This window comes from Littorina saxatilis, linkage group LG3 (assembly GCF_037325665.1).
Source record: "Littorina saxatilis isolate snail1 linkage group LG3, US_GU_Lsax_2.0, whole genome shotgun sequence".
Lineage (NCBI taxonomy): Eukaryota > Metazoa > Mollusca > Gastropoda > Littorinimorpha > Littorinidae > Littorina > Littorina saxatilis.
The window spans coordinates 32672055-32694205 of NC_090247.1; the positions used below are offsets into that span (position 1 = coordinate 32672055).

General features: G+C 41.9%; 2 protein-coding genes across 2 annotated transcripts in view; one reads left to right on the forward strand and one right to left on the reverse strand.

The window, feature by feature from the left end:
* Positions 1-2804, forward strand: part of LOC138960917 (uncharacterized) — a 34858-nt gene extending 32054 nt beyond the window's left edge. The window contains exon 10 of the mRNA XM_070332551.1: positions 1211-2804. Within this exon, the coding sequence (XP_070188652.1) occupies positions 1211-1863 (653 nt within the window). The 3' untranslated portion in view covers positions 1864-2804. The remainder of the gene's footprint in view (positions 1-1210) is intronic.
* Positions 2805-7972: 5168 nt separating this feature from the next.
* The window catches only part of LOC138962179 (uncharacterized), a 62095-nt gene continuing 47916 nt past the window's right edge, over positions 7973-22151 (reverse strand). Inside the window, exons 3-9 of the mRNA XM_070333904.1 lie at positions 20319-20503; positions 18597-18950; positions 18081-18149; positions 17630-17713; positions 16073-16166; positions 14654-14932; positions 7973-13165 (exon numbers count right to left, since the gene is read on the reverse strand). Coding sequence (XP_070190005.1) covers positions 12763-13165; positions 14654-14932; positions 16073-16166; positions 17630-17713; positions 18081-18149; positions 18597-18950; positions 20319-20503 — 1468 coding nt within the window. The 3' untranslated portion in view covers positions 7973-12762. The remainder of the gene's footprint in view (positions 13166-14653; positions 14933-16072; positions 16167-17629; positions 17714-18080; positions 18150-18596; positions 18951-20318; positions 20504-22151) is intronic.

Below are 22151 nucleotides of genomic sequence, written 5' to 3' on the forward strand. Positions count from 1 at the left end.
GTTATTTTGGCTGGTTTTGGTTTGTGTGTATCACTGGTAGTGCTTTTTTTGTTCTTTCTGTAAACGAATGTCCGTCCTCCTTCCGGCTGATCGGACCCTGGAGTGAGTAACTGTTGAATGACAAATCTGTGATCAAATTTCCTGCGTCCATGTATTATCGTGTGCTGAGGCAGATTTTCTAACGAATTCAGGTCCGTGTATTTAAAGGGATAATCGTGGCCATAACAAGTCTCAAATCAACACATAAGCTACACAGGTCGGGTTGTGGTTGTAATTATGTCGACACACGCTAGAAATGCCTTAAAAATAAATGTGTGAATGAACGCTCGGTTATTCAGTTTCGAGACGGTTGTGCTTGGTTAATACTTGGAGACTGTGAATTTTCCACGCGCGTTTTTCTTTTTGTCCTACTTGTTGCCAATCAGAGCGGTGAATAATTTAAGACGCTATTGCTAGAGTGAGAGTACAGATTTAAAATTTCCCAAGCGCTACAAAGTTTGAATGTCACGTTATGGGCCGAATAAATGACACCACACACAAGGAATGTCTTAGAATCAGTGTTTGAACGTACAGTTATTCAAATTCAAAAGCTGTTTACGGTAGTCTTTTGAGATGGTGTATATTCTCCGAAAAACAATGTATTTGTTTTCGCGGTATTATGCTTTTCAGCTCCTTTCAGAATGGAATGAGTACGCGCTCGTCAGATTACCGAACTGAATTCCTGAATCCTACGGCTTTCATCTCTTCAGAAAAAATCGTTCCCACCATGCAGCACTAAATAAAATATGACAGCGAACGGAAGTCGGGACTTTTAACACAGAAGAACTGTCTGAGAGAACCGTGTGCCGATCAAAATTCATGTAATAAATTAGTATAGTTACGGAGCATTTTCGATAAAAAAAATATTGCAAGTTTATCTAAATTACAGCACATTGAATTTTCCTTTAACTCTTTAAGATTAAATTCACCAGAAAACTTCTCTAAAATCTCAACTTCAACACTATACCTTTAAGATACACTTTCCTTGTAGGAATATAGTTGCGAGTGCATGCCTTTCACTACGGCATCTAGTGGTCAAAGATCATATTCAAAGTCGTTACTACTTTTTCCTTGCAGCTTTGTTTTTTCTCACAAACAGTCTTTGACTAAATGTCATAAATGAAGACTTGTATGTTAACTTGATAATTATTATACCTGTGTTTTCGTGCAGGAAAATGCCTGAAGCTGCGCTACAAGGATGGCCGAGACTACCGCGGCAAACTGGACCACACTATGGACGGCTACACGTGCCAAAAGTGGACCGAACAGTACCCCCACCAACACAACCTCACCGAACCCACCAGCAACAACAACGACAACAAGGAAGAAGACAAAGATGGGCTCGGTAACCACAACCACTGCAGAAATCCCAAGGAACATCGCCGCAGTCGTCCTTGGTGTTACACGACCAAGAAAACTCACGAGTGGCAGTTTTGTGATATCACAGCCTGTTCTACTTCCGGCTCCGGATCTTCAAACAACCGGCCAGACAAATCACAAACTACAGCCAAGCCACCGAGACGAATTTTGGCGCAGTCCGGGGGACGTCGACCGTCTTCAGCAGCTGCCGGTGGGCGTCAAATATCTTCGGCAACGTCTTCGGGAATTTCCGGACGCCTCGGAAGACCTTCCAACAACGCCGAAATCCAAGAAAGGACTTCGCCCAGGCGAGGCAAGTTGACCCATAGAGAAAAAAGGAGGGAGAGAAATCGAAGAAGACGGCATCTACAGAGGAAGGAGAGAGGTAAGAACAGGAGGAATTCCAAAAGGAGAACATCACGGAGGCAGAGAAGGAAACGAAACAAAGAAAAGAAACATGATTGATTTACTACACTCTGGTCAATGCATAAGCATAATACTTTACCATAGTAATATTTTTCTTTGTAAGTCCCCACTGCTGACTCTTAAAGTACTCATGCTGCAAGGAAGACATTCTCGACGGATTTAACATTGTATGCAGTAAACTATACTCTCACTTTTCGAGGCTAACTTCTCAAACCAGTGACTTAAGACATTTCCTGTTTCTTTTTTTCAATCAACAATGTAAACGCATTGTCCATGGGGTAAAAACTTAAACCATCTTTAAATACGTATGTACGTATGCCCGTTGCCCCATAGAAAGCATAGGCCATCGATATCTATTTTCCATTTGACTCTGGGTTGTCTTTTCTAGATCAGCCCAGCTGCTTCTCTGTACACTGCAACCCCTCTTTTAGAGATCAGTCCAGCTGCTTCTCTGTACACTGCAACCCCTCTTTTAGAGATCAGCCCAGCTGCTTCTCTGTACACTGCAACCCCTCTTTTAGAGATCAGTCCAGCTGCTTCTCTGTACACTGCAACCCCTCTTTTAGAGATCAGCCCAGCTGCTTCTCTGTACACTGCAACCCCTCTTTTAGAGATCAGCCCAGCTGCTTCTCTGTACACTGCAACCCCTCTTTTAGAGATCAGCCCAGCTGCTTCTCTGTACACTGCAACCCCTCTTTTAGAGATCAGCCCAGCTGCTTCTCTGTACACTGCAACCCCTCTTTTAGAGATCAGCCCAGCTGCTTCTCTGTACACTGCAACCCCTCTTTTAGAGATCAGCCCAGCTGCTTCTCTGTACACTGCAACCCCTCTTTTAGAGATCAGCCCAGCTGCTTCTCTGTACACTGCAACCCCTCTTTTAGAGATCAGCCCAGCTGCTTCTCTGTACACTGCAACCCCTCTTTTAGAGATCAGCCCAGCTGCTTCTCTGTACACTGCAACCCCTCTTTTAGAGATCAGTCCAGCTGCTTCTCTGTACACTGCAACCCCTCTTTTAGAGATCAGCCCAGCTGCTTCTCTGTACACTGCAACCCCTCTTTTAGAGATCAGTCCAGCTGCTTCTCTGTACACTGCAACCCCTCTTTTAGAGATCAGCCCAGCAGCTTCTCTGTACACTGCAACCCCTCTTTTAGAGATCAGCCCAGCTGCTTCTCTGTACACTGCAACCCCTCTTTTAGAGATCAGCCCAGCTGCTTCTCTGTATACTGCAACCCCTCTTTTAGAGATCAGTCCAGCTGCTTCTCTGTACACTGCAACCCCTCTTTTAGAGATCAGTCCAGCTGCTTCTCTGTACACTGCAACCCCTCTTTTATGACTTTTTCAGATTTTCTCAGACAGTTAAGAACCTTTGTAAATTTACCCCCATTTTAAAACTCCCTCCTTTTTAAGACCTGAATTTCTCAGATGTTTGGAGGTCTTAAAAGGGGGGTTCCACCGTATCTACAGCTCTACCTCATTGTTTCGCGTACTTCAGCTCTTTCTGGGCCTTCCTCTCTTCTTTTTCCCCTCCGGGTTCCAAGTCACAGCCTACTGATATTTGGGAGTCTGAAGTGCGATGACTGAACGCATCCTTCTTGAATTCAGCTTCTGATGCTATGTTAAGCATTTTACTTGGCAGTTCTCAACTCATATAGGCTTTGAGCTGTTCAGATATATCTTGGCTTTGCAACCTTCGTTTTTGCATTACTCCAGTTTCCTTTTCTTAAATAAAGAGTTAGCTGGGTTTTGCCTTTCAGTTGGCTATTCTCAACACATGGGCATTGCGGCCTTGTATCAGGGCTTTTTGCATTTAACTTGCGTGTACCTCCCGTTTCCTTATCTCAAATAAGCTCGGTGGCCAAACAAAGAGTTAGGTTGGACGAGAAGGAGGCTGCAGAGCTTCCCCTACCTCACTGATCCATGACAGTATTTAGGTTATTTTGTTGTACTCGTCTTATTAATGATCTCAGTGTAAATAATGTGTAGACAGTTATAAATGTGTCGCGTCTGTATTTAAGCACCCCGCCCCCTTACATTGTATCAGCTCATGGTAGCAGTAACACACACGCACACACGCGCACACACACACACACACACACACACACACACACACACACACACACACACACACACACACACACAGGCATAGATTTTTGACAACATCCGAGTGCCAATATGGTGGTGGTTTCTTTTGTTGTATTACTTACCTAAGCATCACTGTTCACAGTAACATTGTACAGGCCAGTATTGATATTGAAAGATGCATTCTTTTTGCAACACTTATTTTCACGTTACGAGTGTATTTGTTCTGGGAACATACTTTTTGAATGTATTTGATATGAACGATTTTGTACACATGATGTTGATAAGTTTTGCTGAGACAACCCTTTATTTTTCTTTGGTCGCTACAGGCATTCGTCACAGTATTCCGAAGTACAGTACCCGGCAAAAGAAACGCAACTCATTCGCGCCCACTGTTGCAGGTGATTTTTCGTCACTTTCAAATTGTCGTAACATTAACAGCTATTGTGTTTTCAGCGTAGCAATAGGGTCCGATATTTAGACGAGACAAGTATAATGCCGACGAGTCGAAGACGACTGAGTCCCATTATACTTGTTCGAGTCTAAATATCGGACCATATTGCTACGCTGAAAATACAATAGCGATTATATAGCTGTTCTGACCTTGATTTGTTGTTCCAAACTTACAAAATGACAGTTTTTGTGTCGATGCGTTGATCTCAGGTTTTGATAGCAGACGCCGTTTCTTATGCGCATTAGTTTTGCGCAGGCGCCACACTGACTTTGGAAAAAAATCGATTTGACAACACAGCTGTTAAACAGCTTTTTATTAGTTCATTCGTATACAACAAAAAGAAGTTTGAGTTTTTTTTAATTTTGAACAAGACTACTTATGAATAAGACCAAAACACAACATCAACGGAAAACTAGAAACAACTGAAGAACTAGGATGCAACACGGGGGAGGAGAAGAGAACAGCTAATCCGTACAACACGAGCAGACGGCAGCGAAGTTTTCAGTTTGGGTGAATGGCATTTATGCTTGTCTCGTCATGAAGCGATTTTTTCAACCTCAGTTTTTAACGACTACAAGAATATTAGTGCCATGGGTTGTACATCAATACTTCAGAGGGGAAGTGGGGTATTTAGTGTGGAGTTACGAGATAAGAAAACCCGGCGAATGCGAAAGTTTGTGTCAGTCGGCAACTGGCACACGAAAACGGCTGTTCCGTTTTACTCCCCTGTTTGTCCTACATCTTTCGACTTTGGGCATTTTGTGGTGTTTAGGGACAGAAAATAATTGGTTTAGTCCTGTTTCATCGGGAAGTTAGCAGAAAAGGGTATGCAATCGACATTTGTAAAGCCAAAAAAACATTCCCGAGAAGAATTTCAAGTTGTCAGTGTATGCTGTTGTCGACTCAGTGAAACATCGTGTGGTACAGATGGGTAAACCGGAACCATGCGTCTTTGTAATTGCCAATATGCTTTTGGATATTGGCAAAAATGGCCGACTTCCGTAGCATTATGCTTTGATGATCGGAAGAGACCATCCAATCACAGCCCCCGAATTCCCCCACGTGTCCATCATAATAGCTATATATGAACCCGATAAGGTACATCAAAAAGGAAGACAGATTCGTGGAGGATATTTTACTGGCTGTACGATTAGAATGAGCTTTTCTTAAACAACCCTTTTTAACACCGTCTAAGTGATTTATGTTCATTTTTCTAATTATGATACGCTTTGGCGAATTATTCAAATAACATGATCGTGTTGAGAGATGAATTTCCTCCACAACTGTCTTAACCTGGTTAAAAAAATATGCATTTTTACGAATTTTGTAGCGTGTCGAAGTGAGACGTTCGCCTGCAAGTACGACTCGCTTGACCCCTACCCTGTATAACACCGTTTATGAAAAGGTTAAAAAAAAACTTTAAAAAGCAAACGATGTAATAACATGCACTAATCGTACAGCCAGTAAAATATCCTCCACGAATCTGTCTTCCTTTTTGATGTAGTCTACCTTATCTGGTTCATAGTTTACGACAATTTGAAAATGACGAAAAATCACTTGCAACAGTGGGTGCGAATGAGTTGCGTTTCTTTTACCGGGTACTGTACATCAAGTACGGAATGACAAAGAGTATCGACTCAATCTGTTTAAAGGATTGTATTTTTAGTCTTACCCGTAGCATGTTTCATTTCGGGTATATTAGATTGAAGCTGTGCTTCTATAAACGTGTGTGTATGTGTGTGTGTGTGTGTGTGTGTGTGTGTGTGTGTGACTGTGTGTGTGTGTGAGTGTATGTGGGGGGGTGCGTGCGTGCGTGCGTGCGCGTGTGTGTGTGTGTGTGTGTGTGTGTGTGTGTGTGTGTGTGTCAGTCTGTGCTTGGTAGAGAGAGAACGAGATCTTGGTCATTTGCCCTGTCCACCAGTTATACTATTTTGTTTAGTATGTTTCAGGGATGTTTTGTGTACTGTTTCAACTCTAATTATCATGTTAAAACAAACACACATGCCGGAAGTTTAAACTGAGATATCACTCTTGCAGAATTGAGTATATACGTGCTCTGATATATAATTGTATGAATGTAAGGTAGAGCCCTAGACTAAAATAGCGATGAGATAACTTACAAAGACTTGTTCTAAGTGTACCTTGCTCACAAAATCGGAAACGAATGTAAACATGCATTCATATTTGTTTTCTGTTTATTAACTTTTTTCTCAATAAATACTGTTGACTACTCTTCTTTTCTAATATTTATTTTTGTTGTCCATGCATTAAAAACTAAACTTGGCCAAAAAACTATTGCAACAAATTTCAAACCCAAATTAAAGCATTAATCCCCGTGTCATTTCATTAAAACTGTATTAAAACGAAGTGTTATATCGCGACGGGGAAAGGGGGAAGATGGGAAAGAGCCACTTGTCAATTGTTTCTTGTTCACAAAAGCACTAATCAAAAATTTGCTCCAGGGGCTTGCAACGTAGTACAATATATTACCTTACTGGGAGAATGCAAGTTTCCAGTACAAAGGACTTAACATTTCTTACATACTGCTTGAATAAAAATCTTTACAAAAATTGACTATATTCTATACAAGAAACACTTAACAAGGGTAAAAGGAGAAACAGAATCCGTCAGTCGCCTCTTACGACATGCTGGGGAGCATCGGGTAAATTCTTCCCCCTAACCCGCGGGGGGAATCTGGATAAACAACCGTAACGATCCAAACTTTCGCACGAAGTATCTCTAGTATGTTGGTAAAAATGTTTCAAAGAAATCCACCAAGTCATTGCTAAAATGTAGCGCTTTTTGACATGATACCCATAAAAATTGACGTAAAACGTTCCGTTTTTGACCGCTCTTGCGATCAATACCTGCATCAGTAGGAATAGAATAGCACGCGAAATACGCAAGGTAGCAAAGCAAAACAATCTGTTCAGGGTAGATAATTGATTTGAATTTCTTCTCGTATGTCAAAGTTGCAAAGATTTGCCTATTGTGATTTTTGGTCAATTTTTCATTCGGCTCTTCCGTTTTTGTCTGGTCGATTTTGAGGGTACCCCGGCCTTACTTGAGCGGCGGTCACGTGATCCCTGTAAAAGAAATATGTAATCCAAAAGGTGATCCTGAAGCTAACAGTTTAATTAAATGACACAGGAATTAATGCTTTAATTTGGGTTTGAAATTTGTTGCAATAATTTTTTGGCCAACTTTATTTTGATCTGGATTTCCAGAGCACCAAACAAAAATGTGTGTGTGTGTGTGTGTGTGTGTGTGTGTGTGTGTGTGTGTGTTTGTGTGTGTGTGTGTGTGTGTGTGCGCGCGCGCGCGTGTGTGTGTCTGTGTATATATAGATATAGATATATATATATATATACATACGTGTGTGTGTGTGTGTATGTACGTGTTAGTGTGTTTCGGCCTCTCTCTCTCTCTCTCTCTCTCTCTCTCTCTCTCTCTCTCTCTCTCTCTCTCTCTCTCTCTCTCTCTCAATCTCTCTTTCTCTCTTACATTAGCCCTCAGACGGTTATACAGAGAGTGCTTTATAGACCAAGACTGCCAGACACGGAGACAAAATACATGAACGAAATTGTCCAAAAATCGATACCACCAAAGCACACATTGCTTGGACATACATAATGCGGCTTTATTGGAAGTGAAATAATGTTTATTGAACACTGACATCGATCGTCACCTTGGATAAAAAGTATAACACATTTTGCATAAACGAATTACCGGATACATATCACAGAAACTATGGAGTTCAACGGATGGGAGAGCTCTCACATTGAACCAAAGAGACAGCTAAGCCATCAGGGATCCTAAACTTGCTCAGTCAAATTCGAACGAACATGTAAAGTTTTGTGTACACTCGGTGTGGAAACTAACTTTTCCCATAGTGATACCGACTTCATTTGAAAGTGAGGGGGTTAATCCTGTAGTCTAGGCTAGATCGCTCACATATGTTCACTGTACCACACTACACATCCCTAAAGGCCTGTCCAGACACTCCCGGCCGACCCTGTCCACATTTGACTTATGCTCAAAACGGCCCCGTTGGGCGCACCGCAGCGTGCTATGATCGCGAAGCGTTATTTGCAGAAGAATAGCGCGTGTTCTAATTTCTATGACACAGACATAGAACGACGGAAATGGGACCAATCAGAGCAAACCAGAGCGATGACGTCAGTCGAATGCAACCGAACCTTCTTGTCAGGTGACCCGCTCCACTGATACCGCGTTGTGAAAAAAATCGTCGATGTGTGGCCACTCGGCAAATCCCGCGCGACGCACAAAACGGCCTGCGGCGCATAGAGCGTAAAACGGCGTCCAAGTCTGGACAGGGCTTTAGACAGCGTCAACTTCTGGGCTGGGGTGCGCGAAGCCACAACAGGGTTCACCTAACTGGGTGTGAGTCGAGGTCAGATTGGCTTACCATGAGATTTGTTGTGATTTCAACCAATCTGACTCTGCGGCTTGTTCTCAACAAGTTAGATGGGAATCAGTTTTGTGTATAGATGCCTTCGTGCATCCCAGCCTAGCATACTAGCGTTAAAGGGAAATAACTGAAGGATCCCCGATGGCTCAGTTTCTCTCTAAATTTCAGGGTTGGGCTGGGATTTTGTTTCCCTTCCCTCACAATCCAGTTTACTCACTCATGCACACATTAAAGGTAGATTACTTCATTCCCACAGGACAAATTCATTACAGCCTAAGAAGTATCTCCACACAGTCATTACATGCAACAAAGAGTATAAAAATAAACATTTTCAATTGTGTCCAATGAGTTTAAATTACATATTTGAAACTGCATTCACTATACACCAACCAGGCTAGCAAGTTTTGTCAGCACGGTAAGTCCCGCAGGGAAACGTGCCCCGCTTCGTGATATTTTGTGCATTGAAAAAAGCGGAACCTGCAATACCGCCGTAAAAACAAAGCGATCACACATACAGGGAAGTCCTTTTGCAACACAGCAAAATAAATCAGCCAGAAGTCTATGAAAGCATCCTCGCTTCGTCTATTAATCACCCATTCTCAGCAATGAGGTGCCGCCTCATGGTTTTTTTTAAACACGAATGCTGTTCAATAATTCTAAACTGTCATTATGACATAGGTATGCGGCGACTTCGGACAGTAAATTACTACACTACCCGTCATAAAAAAAAGTACACAGATACATTTAGCTGTAGATCTTTGTGATGCGGCCAGTTATATTACATTATAAAAGCAAGTATATTGCCAGAAAGGTAATTCATTCCCTTACCTGCATATTACACCTGTGGGTTTGTAAAAGAGTTAATGCCCTTGCTTTAAGTGAGACAAACAAACAACACGTTCCTTGTCCGCGTGTTTCAGACACACTCCTCGCTTGTGACTGGCCTGTGGCTTGTTTCTCTCACTAAAAGCAAGGGCATTCACTCTTTCACAACCCATTCAAACCCGACAGAGTTATTTCCGGAATTAGTCTATTGCACCTTGTTGGTGAGAATGGGCTTTATATTAGGCACACAAAAAAGGTGTGGTTAAGGTAACATAGCCCAAAAAAATAGGGTAGGAAGGTAGGCAATCACTTTTTTTTAAAACTTTTTTTCTAATGTGTACAAATTAAACCTACTTGACAGGGAAATAGGTGTACGACTCGAGCGCTTTCGCTTTCATTGCGTTTTCTGCATTCGTTTTTTTGACAAATGTAATAAAAAGTTATAGGGTCAGCCTCTAAAAATAGGGTAGGTCGGGTTACCGTATCCACACCTATTTTCTTTTAGGCCTTTTATGTGCTGTACAATGCCCTCATCGCAGAACCAATTAAGATAAGAAAAGAAAGAAAGACACACAAATCTAAATCGAGAGTCACAGTCATGAAAGTCGTTTAACTGTACATGTAACACAATATGGCGTATAAATCCATTCCCACGTGGTATAGCTTTTACCATCATTTGTTTATTTGGGTGTATGTTCAAGTGAAATTAAAGGCGCACTCGTACTCTCGTACGAAAACTGGCTGACCATCTCACATCTGGCCAGTGTTATAGGCTACACGGGGCATGAACATCCCTCTACTTGGTCACATACATACCAGAAATGAACAGCCTGGTTGCCAGTGGGGCATTTTTGATGAATTAATTTCGTAAAAGCCACGTGTGACATTTTGAGATTTTGATTCATTGAAAACATTCTAGCTCACCACGGCAAGCAGTCAGGGTGTTGGTTTTTGGTGGTTGACCAAGTGGAGGAATGGTCTTATCCGATGCAATAGCCTAGCGAGATCTGAATCGGTGAGCCGAACAGCTTACACGAGAAGAATGAGCCTTTGATAATGCTTTTAATCCACGTGAAAGCCTTGACAGGCCCGTTGTGGTACATATGATCGTTTACGCGAGAAAGAATGTACCTTAAAATTGACAATGAGCAAGTGTTCCATAAATGTCTACACAATTGACTGTCTGCCAATACATCAGCCTTTGCCAAGCAAAAGCAAAATAAAACGAACTTATTCATTCATCTTTCAATTAAGAGGTGTGAAAAATAATGGCAAATAAACCAATGTTGACCTTTGCATAGGCATAACATAATCTGAAAATGATCACCAAATCCGGTAAGGTTAGCTTTTATTCAAAGTTCAAACATGATGAAAAAAATCAAGAAAATACTGTTTTGTGTGTCATACAAGTACACCTCTGCTTTCTGTGAATGAAGATTGTTTTATATCTGTCCAAAGTAAAACACAGACAAACGTGGGGTTATACAAAGTAATGAAATACTAGTCAGACTGTACAAAAAATAAGCAGAGACACAGACACATAGAAGGTAGGCTAGTGGGGTTTTTTCAAATTAAAAGCAGCGGTTGCTTCGGTAAAACCTGAATCTTTTGCAACATAGCTTTCTCCCTTCTTGACATTTGTAAAATTTTCCAATAAGGCACGTTACCAAAGTATGATCACATAAGTCCACTGTCATTTTTGAGTGGTACGTTCCCAGCCAATGCCAATAGCCTATTCCGTGACCAACACAAGGGATGTGGAGCGATTCTACACACAGGCATGGGCATATTCACATTTGTCGTACATGTGTGTCTGTCGCATTTTTGTGACACGACAGGCAGTTTCTCCGTCAAACTAAGAAGGTTCCTGCAATGTATCGATCCTGATCCTGATCCTGACAATTTGCGACGAACTCCTTGCCGCCTTTATCTCTCTCGGCGAGTGAAATAGACATGTTATGCAACAGGCAAACACTTAGTGCCCAGCCCTGTTGCTGGATGATCGTTTACAGTATCATCATTCATTCTCACGCTAGTGTTCTGTCCGTCGTGTCAGAAATCGTATTGCTTTGAGGTGCACGTAAGTCTCTGAACACTTCACTTTTCCAACGGCGACTCTGCAAGCCTTATTCCCCGTTAATACCTGTTACATTAAATCATAATCAATAAGCCTTGGTAGAATAGCGTCCCACCTTGCTGAAGACCCCAGTCAAATATCACCAGAAAAGAGAATTACTGGAATCCACAAGGAATGGGTAAAAGAGGGTGCCCGAAGCTAACCTCGAGGCGTAGTCGGCTTGACGAGATGAAGGTCACCATAGTTATTCCTGGGAGGAGGCACACACAAAAAACAGTCGGAGACTGGAGGAAGTGGAGGACAACTGCTGAGGCTCAATGTTCCACAAGGAGCGAAGAGGATTCAGTAAGTTAGTTTTCAAACCGTTCCAGAATCCGGATCCGTCTATAGAGAGTGCCCTAAACCATTCCGTACGCTGACTGGACTGCTTCGTCTTTACACACACAAAACAGTAGTGTCTCTTGAACAGCATGGTCAGATAGTGTCCCAGGTCGCAATCCAAAGACGCACTTCTTCGCGAAAAAAGGAATCTGTTTATTTTTATTCATATTATAGACAATTGTTAATATAACTTGGAAAGAATGTCTTCTGGGTTATGATCACTTACGCTCATTTGATCGCTTTACACTAAGTAAAGGCGTCCCAAAGAGCAACTGCATAGTACCACACGGGTTCAGCAAAACTCGATGGAGTTGTCCCTTCTATATCCTTTTTTCGTTTCTCCGTGAGGATAAGCTATCCCTAAAAGAAGAAGACATCCAGATTTTCTCAATCTCGTCGCTGCTTGGTTAGATTGAGTTCAATGTATGATAGTTCGCACCTTGCTCATGTAAAAACCCGGTTTGCGCAAGACTGCTTCTTTTTTGTACGATTTATCTTTCTTCCGTGAAAGCAGGTAGGCATCCAGTTTTTCGTACTGGCCCAGCACTGTCATCGTAACATGATCTGATTCCAGTGTTCCAGATCAGGGTCAGAACACGCAGCTTTAAGCCCTCTGACACAAGAATTATCACACCCGGAACTCTAATCGTAGTTCTGTTATAAACTGGCTTCTCTAGAACGTTCGTAAAATCATAACTTGGTTTGGTGGTGTTTCTGATCCAAGTGCTCCAGATCGGTGTCAGAAGACACGCTCACTCCGCCCAAACTGAACTTCACAGGAGAACGGGTTGCCTCCTCTCCCTCCTCCTCCTCTTCCTCCTTTTGGTAAGAATTTTTATGGAACACATCATCCTCGTCAACCTTGCTATTCTTTCTCTCCTTCCTCTGCTCTTTCCCTTCTTCTTCCTCGTCCTCGTCCTCGTCGAGGGCGAGAGGAGCCAGCTTGGACTCCACCATTTTGAAGATCTGCTCCTGCTCGTAGAGGCTGAGGGAGCTGTGGTTGTGGCGCGTGTGGAAACTGCTCTCTTCGTCGGACTCCGAGATGTTCTCCAGATCTCCGAAGCTCGGGCGGCGTAGAGAATGGAGAGATCCCCTGTCAACACATTATTGTGTGATAACAATATTATTATTCACGCTTCTGTGAAGGTAGACAGAGAATAATGAATCATTATTTATACTTAATAATTGATTCCTTACTTTTTTGCATCCTGAAGAAGGCGAGCGACAAGCTGCCGAAATATTGATTAAGAATGTACTAAACCTGGATAAACCTGGATATACTGTATTGTTCTCTTTTTGTTTAATCAATCTCTTGTAAATTATGCCACGAGTGAAAGGTAATAGGAGGACGAAGACTGAATTGAGAACGCTTTGCATGCAATATGATGAAATGCAATGACAAACCTTTACACCATAGGACGATTAACAGAATGACTATCACAAGATAAAGCCTGATATTTTGACCAGACAAGTTAAATACTGGCTAGTCAAAGACAAGCCGTTACGTTTTCTCGACTCCAAATTTCAGAACCTATCGTAACGCTGAAAACACAGCAGCGACCAGAAATGTCTTGTTGAAAAAAATTGTTGTTTGTTACAAACAGCTCCCCACTAGGTCGACGAAGATAAAAAAAAATCAAATTGAAATATTGACAGACACAGTTGAATAGACCTAACATACAGATAGAACATATTTACAATCACAGAAACACCACCAAACATACCCACAGAACAGAATCCGAATCACAGAAACACCACCAAACATACCCACAGAACAGAATCCGAATCACAGAAACACCACCAAACATACCCACAGAACAGAATCCGAATCACAGAAACACCACCAAACATACAGTGGTACACACAGAACAGAATCACAGAAACACCATCAAACATACCAACAAAACAGAACCACAACAGAAACACCACCAAACATCCACACAAAACAAAACCACAATAACAGAAACACCACCAAACATACACACAGAGCAGAATCAGAATAACAGAAACACCACCAAACATACACACAGCCTGGAACAGAATCAGAATCTCAGAAACACCACCAAACATACACACAAAAATGGTTCAGAATCACGGAAACATCGCCAAACATACACACACAAAAATTTCAGAATCACGGAAACACCGCCAAACATACACACAGAAATCGTTCAGAATCACAGAAACACCACCAAACATACCCACAGAACAGAATCCGAATCACAGAAACACCACCAAACATACCCACAGAACAGAATCCGAATCACAGAAACACCATCAAACATACCAACAAAACAAAACCACAACAACAGAAACACCACCAAACATACACACAGAGCAGAATCAGAATAACAGAAATACCACCAAACATACACACAGCCTGGAACAGAATCAGAATCTCAGAAACACCACCAAACATACACACAAAAATGGTTCAGAATCACGGAAACATCGCCAAACATACACACACAAAAATTTCAGAATCACGGAAACACCGCCAAACATACACACAGAAATCGTTCAAAATCACAGACACACCGCCGAACATACACACAGAAATGTGTCAGAATCACAAGCGAACCTGGGCCGTTTGTACAGATCCAAAGCAGAGCGCCGCGGGAAGGAATTGCAGTGTCCGTTGGCCCTGGCTAGCTCCAGATCGTGCATGGTTCTACCGTTGGCTGACAACCTTGGGATGTTCCCGTTCGTTATTGCTGAGTTCTTGTTGTGCTGGTCGTTGTCGCCGGTGGCGGTACTGCTGCGGCGACGGCTTTGTCCGGCGTTGTTGTTGTTGTCGTCGTTGTCGTTCTTGCCGCACTCCAGGTCCCGGATAGGCGGGGGGCACCATCTGGGGCAGCCTCTGAGTTTTTAGAAGAGAGAAAGGAAGAGTTTGCTTTAAACAATGTTTAATTCTTTAGCATAACCATCAAAATTGCAACCGCCAGTATGAAAACAACATAACAAATGGTGTCTTTGAAGAAAAAATAGACGAACTAGTGATGAATATGAAAACCGCCAACAGACAGCTAGGTTATTACATGATCTACAAAAACATTCAGGCAATTATACCACAACTATACATCTAAAGGAAGAAGGAAAGTGTCTGTGTTAAAAAAAAATGGTTGTTGAAGAAGGGCATGAGAAAACATGTCAACAATGAAATGAGTTTAATAATTGTAACGAAATTTAAACCTGTGTCACTGTCACCCTCCAACGCCTGCTTCCAGCCTCCAATAACACTTTCTCTTCGGATTCATACACATCGTTGTGAAAAAATGCTTGCTATTTTTCACCAGTGAATTTTTTAACAAACAAAAGCGATGTTTATGCTTTGGGGAAAATTTGAACAGTTTCTTGACGTGTTTAAAAAAAACCCAGTAAGGGTTAATATTACATGTAGTTGGTTAGTACGAATCCAAAATAATGCTAGTCAAATGTTTCGCTGGCAGTCCAAGGGAATCTGGAGGGCTCCCCACGAACCTCCTAATTAGAGGGTCCCGTGACCCCCATTTTGGATTTTTAGAGGGTCCAAAGACCCCCTCAGGTAAGTTTTAGAGGGTCTTAAGAGTCCAGGGGTCCCAAACTCATTGTGATCACGAACAGTGTGATAAACAGTGTCTTTTTTCGTCGGAATGTTTCAGGAAATTTCAACAATACCTTGTTGAATGGAACACAAAACACAACACAACACAACACAACACAACACAAAACAAAACAAAACAACACAACATAAAACAAAACAAAACAACACACACACACACACACACACACACACACACACACACACACACACACACACACACACACACACACACACACACACACACGCACAATAACGGATATTTAGTGCGTCCCGGGACCCGCTCTTTTTAGGTTTAGTGCGTCCGGCCCGGGACCCTCTTGATGAATTTCTGGTACGCGTTTTCAACTTCTAGTGCGTACAGGATGCAGGTACGCACAGTTTGCGGAGCACTGATTAATCTTATGTCTTTCAACTTACTTTTTGCGAATCTTTTTGACAAACACGTAGAGAAAGGCACCAACGATCAGAGAGAACAGCGTTACTGCAGCGTACACAATGATGTCCGTTGTATCTGTAATTGAATAAACAATTCATTGGCATTTATTTCATCGCCATCATCGTCGTCGTTGTCGTCGTTGTCGTCGTCGTGGTAGTCGTCATCATCATCGTCATCGTCTTCATCATCATCTACATTATCGTCATCGTCGTCAGCACCAACCCCCTTTTCCTTCTCCGAATCACTCTTATCGTGTCTGTCATCATTATGGTCTGTTATCATCTTGATCGTCGTCATCACTGTCGTTGAGTTGTTATCATTGTCATCATTATGATTCTCGATGTCATCGTCATTGTTGTAATTGTCTACATCGAAATCATCAATATCATCCTCGTAGTCGTTGTGTCGTTGTTTCCAACGTCCCCTGTTGTTTAAAACTGGCTTTAATTTTGCCCACAAGAGCAGTTAATGAGTGCGGCACTTACTCAGTCACGACAACTAGTCAACTTTTGCAATAACAAAAAACAAGTCGCGTAAGGCGAAAATACAACATTTAGTCAAGTAGCTGTCGAACTCACAGAATGAAACTGAACGCAATGCCATTTTTGAGCAAGACCGTATACTCGTAGCATCGTCAGTCGACCGCTCATGGCAAAGGCAGTGAAATTGACAAGAAGAGCGGGGTAGTATATAGTTGCGCTAAGAAGGATAGCACGCTTTTCTGTACCTCTCTTTGTTTTAACTTTCTGAGCGTGTTTTTAATCCAAACATATCATATCTATATGTTTTTGGAATCAAGAACCAACAAGGAATAAGATGAAAGTGTTTTTAAATTGATTTCGACAATTTAATTTTGATAATAATTTTTATATATTTAATTTTCAGAGCTTGTTTTTAATCCAAATATAACATATGTATATGTTTTTGGAATCAGAAAATGATGGAGAATAAGATGAACGTAAATTTGGATCGTTTTATAAAAAAATTTTTTTTTTACAATTTTCAGATTTTTAATGACCAAAGTCATCAATTAATTTTTAAGCCACCAAGCTGAAATGCAATACCGAAGTCCGGGCTTCGTCGAAGATTACTTGACCAAAATTTCAACCAATTTGGTTGAAAAATGAGGGCGTGACAGTGCCGCCTCAACTTTCACGAAAAGCCGGATATGACGTCATCAAAGACATTTATCAAAAAAATGAAAAAAACGTTCGGGGATTTCATACCCAGGAACTCTCATGTCAAATTTCATAAAGATCGGTCCAGTAGTTTAGTCTGAATCGCTCCAGACACACAGACACACACACGCACATACACCACGACCCTCGTCTCGATTCCCCCCTCTACGTTAAAACATTTAGTCAAAACTTGACTAAATGTAAAAAGCAATCAATTTTTTTGGAAGAGTAAAAACTGTCAAATGCAATCAAAGGGTGTTCTGATTGTTCGGTTTGACCGTGTTATAGTGTTGGTACATTACCGCCAATTCCTGGTTAACGCAACACGCTGACTGTGGGAAATTGTCCACACGCACTGACCTTCGTCATCCGTGTCCTGCTTGTCACTGACCGGTGACTCACTGACCACGTTCCTGCTGCTTTTTGTTGTTGACTTGACCGTGCCTGCAATCATTACCACGCGTGTACACACTGACATACAGACAGACAGACAGACAGACAGACACACACACACACACACACACACACACACACACACACTCACACACCACTTGGAACACGTCTGCTGCATCGATGCAATCTTTGGCAAGTACATAGTTAAGACACACACACACGCCCACGCTAACATACAAACACACACACGCACACACACACACACACACGCGCGGGCGCACGCACACACACACACACACACACACACACACACACACACACACAAACACTCACACACAAACACACAAACACAAACACACACACACACACACACACACACACACAGAGGAAAGGGAGAGAGTGACAACAATCAACGTACTTGTACTCAAGGAAGCTTCATAGTCTCGTGCATTCTGGCCGCACCTAAGGGTGAAAGACGTCGACGTTCCTGGAACAACGTGACAGAGCAAGCGAATCAGTTTTTATGATATCATATTATAATTACACTATGTTATTAATGTGTTTTATAGAGAATACTACATGGCTTGCTGTGTCGTACCAGATTTACACGAGTTTGGTTTTTTAAATATTGAACTGCGAGCGAAAGCGAGCTGTTCACACCCGCCCTTACACACAAACAATGTAAATTTCTTTTTGTTAATAAGATCATGTGCGTGTGTGTGTGTGTGTGTGTGTGTGTGTGTGTGTGTGTGTGTGTGTGTGTGTGTGTGCGCGCGTGCGTGCAACTGTGCGTGAGTGCGTGCGTGCGTGCGTGCATGTGTGTGTGTGTCAGTGTGTGTTTGTGTGTGTGTGTGTGTGTGTTCATGTGTGTGTGTGTGTGTCTGTGTGTCTGTTGTTTTTTGTTTGTTTGTTTGTTTGTTTGTCTTCTTCTTACCTTGAAAACCCAACCACACCCGCTGAGGCATGGCAGTATCACTCAAAGCGAAGGCCACAGTGAGAGGCAAGGATGATGTCCTCACAGACTTGGCAGGAAACACCATCGCTGCACCCTCGTATCTCACCACCCTGACACCCCCGATGTCCGTTACTTCTGCAGACCATCCTCTGGTCGAAGCCTGAACATCGTAGGCAGTTATTTGGACAGTGTTGTCGTTATTGTTGTTGCCGGTGGTGGTGGTGGTGGTGTCGATGCGGCAGTAGCAGTTGTCTTTGGATGGTTGCGTGTAGTACAGAGACATCATGTTTCCGGAGGTTGTTGTATCCGCACAAGGATCGATCGTAACATCATCTGTAAAAAGCACAAAGTGACAACAATGTGATAAAAGTACAGACATACCATCCTTCCCATTATGTAAACCAATATGCACACCTTTACATACCTGTTCTGCATGGCTTTCTAAGAAATAAGACTCAGGAGCATCCTTAAACATAGACAGTTTATAAACATTTAACAGACTGGCGGTTTTCTATACAGGGTAAGAATTTTCTTTCAGATCATAGCCCATCCTGACTTCAAGTCAAAATGAGTTCGGCTCATTCTCTCCCTGACAGGATGCCTTGAGTTTCCTTGTCTGGCAAGGAAACCGATTTTTTTTTTACATATTTAGAGCTTTTTGTAATGTATTATTGATATAAGCAGATTCGCGATCGTCGATAATGATTTTTCATGGTGTTGTGTAATTTTTAAATTACAAAGGAATTGATTTGTAAGACAGTTTCAAGGGAGCTATTTTTTTGCGGCTGTATTTACTGTGCAAACAACTCTAAATATGGCAAAAGTGTCACGTGATAATCAACCGTTTGGTTTCGGCGTTCGCTAAAGCAGACGATTTTTTCTGTAGTGATGCAACCATATATTACGGTCTCCTTCCGGCAGCAGTCCCAAAATTTCGACTTGTTTTGACCTTAGAACGATGTCTTTATCATAACTGTGAAGAACAGAACGGAGATCACTGTCGAAGTCGGCCAATCTGCAATTATTTTCGTCTCGCGAACACGGCTCGCAAACAACATATGGGAGATAACTTGTTTTAATAGATTCGCGTAGGACTTTCGCGTCCGGTCAGAGAGATAATTGGCAACAGCCGTTGAGCGATGTAATCAGAATGATCATAGCCATGATACTCGTGTTCAGGTAAATCAAGAAGATTATCGTTCCTGGTGCGCACTTTACAGGATAGTTTAAAAGGTTCAAACAATAAGAAAAAAAGTCGCAGTTTGGAACTTTTTTAGCATCTTCTTCATATATAATTGTAAAAGTTGCTGAACGTTTTTTTAATTTTTTTTAATTTTTTTAATCTGGGCTTATTTCATTGCAAAAGCATGTTCACGTATGTTTTGATCACGAGTTGCCAGCCGTGGTCCGGGTGACTTGGATGCATAGACACAAGGTCTGTTGACTGTTTGGCATAGGGGGTGCATGTCTCAGTTGGGGGTCACAAAGCAGTCATGTGAGTTGGAGCAAGACCATGCAGCAAATGCGCAAAACAGATTTTACCGAAGACTGTAGCTCCTTCCACCAATGCTTTGTAGAAAATTATTCTCTTTTTTTCTTCTTTCTTTTTGTTGTTGTTGCGAAGTTAACAGTCAACCAGTCTATACATAAATTAATCAATCAACCCATTCAAATCAAACCCAAATCAGTTGAGAAATTTACCAGGAACGCAAACAGCCTTCAAAATAGAGTAGGTGGAGGTAACCGCTCTTGTTACTGGATCACAAATAGTGTTGTCTCCCCTCTGCGAACCGATTTGACATGACTGGTTGTGAGAGCACTCTGCTTGTACCCGTTGCAGGTTGTCTTCGCTGAACTCCTGTCTGCAGTCAGTTGACGAATTGTAACTGTAAAAAGAATAGTTGAAGAAAGTATGAATTTTGGAAGAAAGATAACGTGGAACCAAGAACGGAAATGTGATGAAAACATGTGGCAGAAGACGAGAGCTGAGGCTAATATCATGAAAGTACATTGTTAAAATGTACGTGGGTAAAAACAACGGCAAAACCGAATACATACACATCCTACGAAACACACACACACACACACACACACACACACACACACACACACACACACACACACACACACACACACACACACATACATACTAATTCAAATAACATGCTTGTCTTAATAAATATTATCGAAAACCGTTTGGCAGTGTGTGTGTGTGTGTGTGTGTGTGTGTGTGTGTGTGTGTGTTCGTGTGTGTGTGTGTGTGGTTTGCCCCGAGAACCAATGGGGATATGAGAGACCGATTCAGCATTGATCTTATTCTCTGTTTTGCTCTCGGCCTAATCTTTAAAAACTATTCTCATTCTAGACGTATCACGGTCAAATGTAGGTCTATTACAATCTCAGCTTCTTTTTGAGTCGTTTTTTGCTTTATTTGTGTTAAAAACCCTGACCTCTTTAAAAAATATAATTAATTTTGTCCGGTGGATGCGTCCCAGGCAAAACGACCGGTGTAACACGAGAAAATTACTCCCACGAGATTTTTACTCCGGAGTAAACATTTCGTACGAAAAAGTTACTCCCTTTACGAAAAAAGCACTCCCCCATTGCACGAGAAAATTACTCCCCAAGACAGGTGAGTTCCGAGTAAAAATTTCGTACAAAAATGTTACTCCCCTGACGAATAAATAACGAATAAATTACTTCACCCCAACACGAGCAATTTAACTTCCCATGCCAGGTGTACGAAATTTTTACTCCCTTGTCCCCTGTTAGTCTTGGTGGTGGAAGGGGTGGAAGGAGGGTAGCGCGACATTCGTTTGCGCGAGATCATTTATTGGCATTATCCCTTCGCCCGCATCACATTTTTGCGTACGAGATTTTTACTGGAAGTGAAAAAAATGGGGAGTAAAAATGTCGTGGAGGGAGTAATTTTTTCGTGCCTTGGGGAGTTCTTTTCTCGTACGAAAAGTGTACTCGGAGTAAGAATTTCGTACGAAATATTTACTCCGGAGTAAATTTTTCGTGGAGTAAAAATTTCGTGTTACACCGGTTAGTGACGCTGTAGTGAGAGCATCCTTCCACCCTGGCACATTCCAAAAATTAGCGGCACTCTGAGCAATGCTTGGTGCGTTGTGTGAGATTTGCAAAACCTATTTCGCCCGCTTCGGGGAAAGGTGACAGACACCAAGGTAAGCCTATATCTCATTGTTGGGAATATTATCGACATCTTTCAGGCCGTTTCGGATCATTTGTAGAAAAAAATGTAACTTTCCAGAGCGAATTCATATTATAAGGCAGATCTTGCTAGGTTATGATTCTAGTATCTGGAGATCTAAACCCGTAAAAATGTGACACCGAAAACTACTGAATAAAGCAATACCTGGAACCAACAGAACTCGACTCTATACACACACACAAAATTTAAAAAAAATTAAAATAAAAAGCTCTCCAGTATGATAAATCCCTATGAATAGCGTGCCTGTACATGTACTAAATAAACGAAATGGCTTCGCCGAAAATAAACTTTGAGGTGAC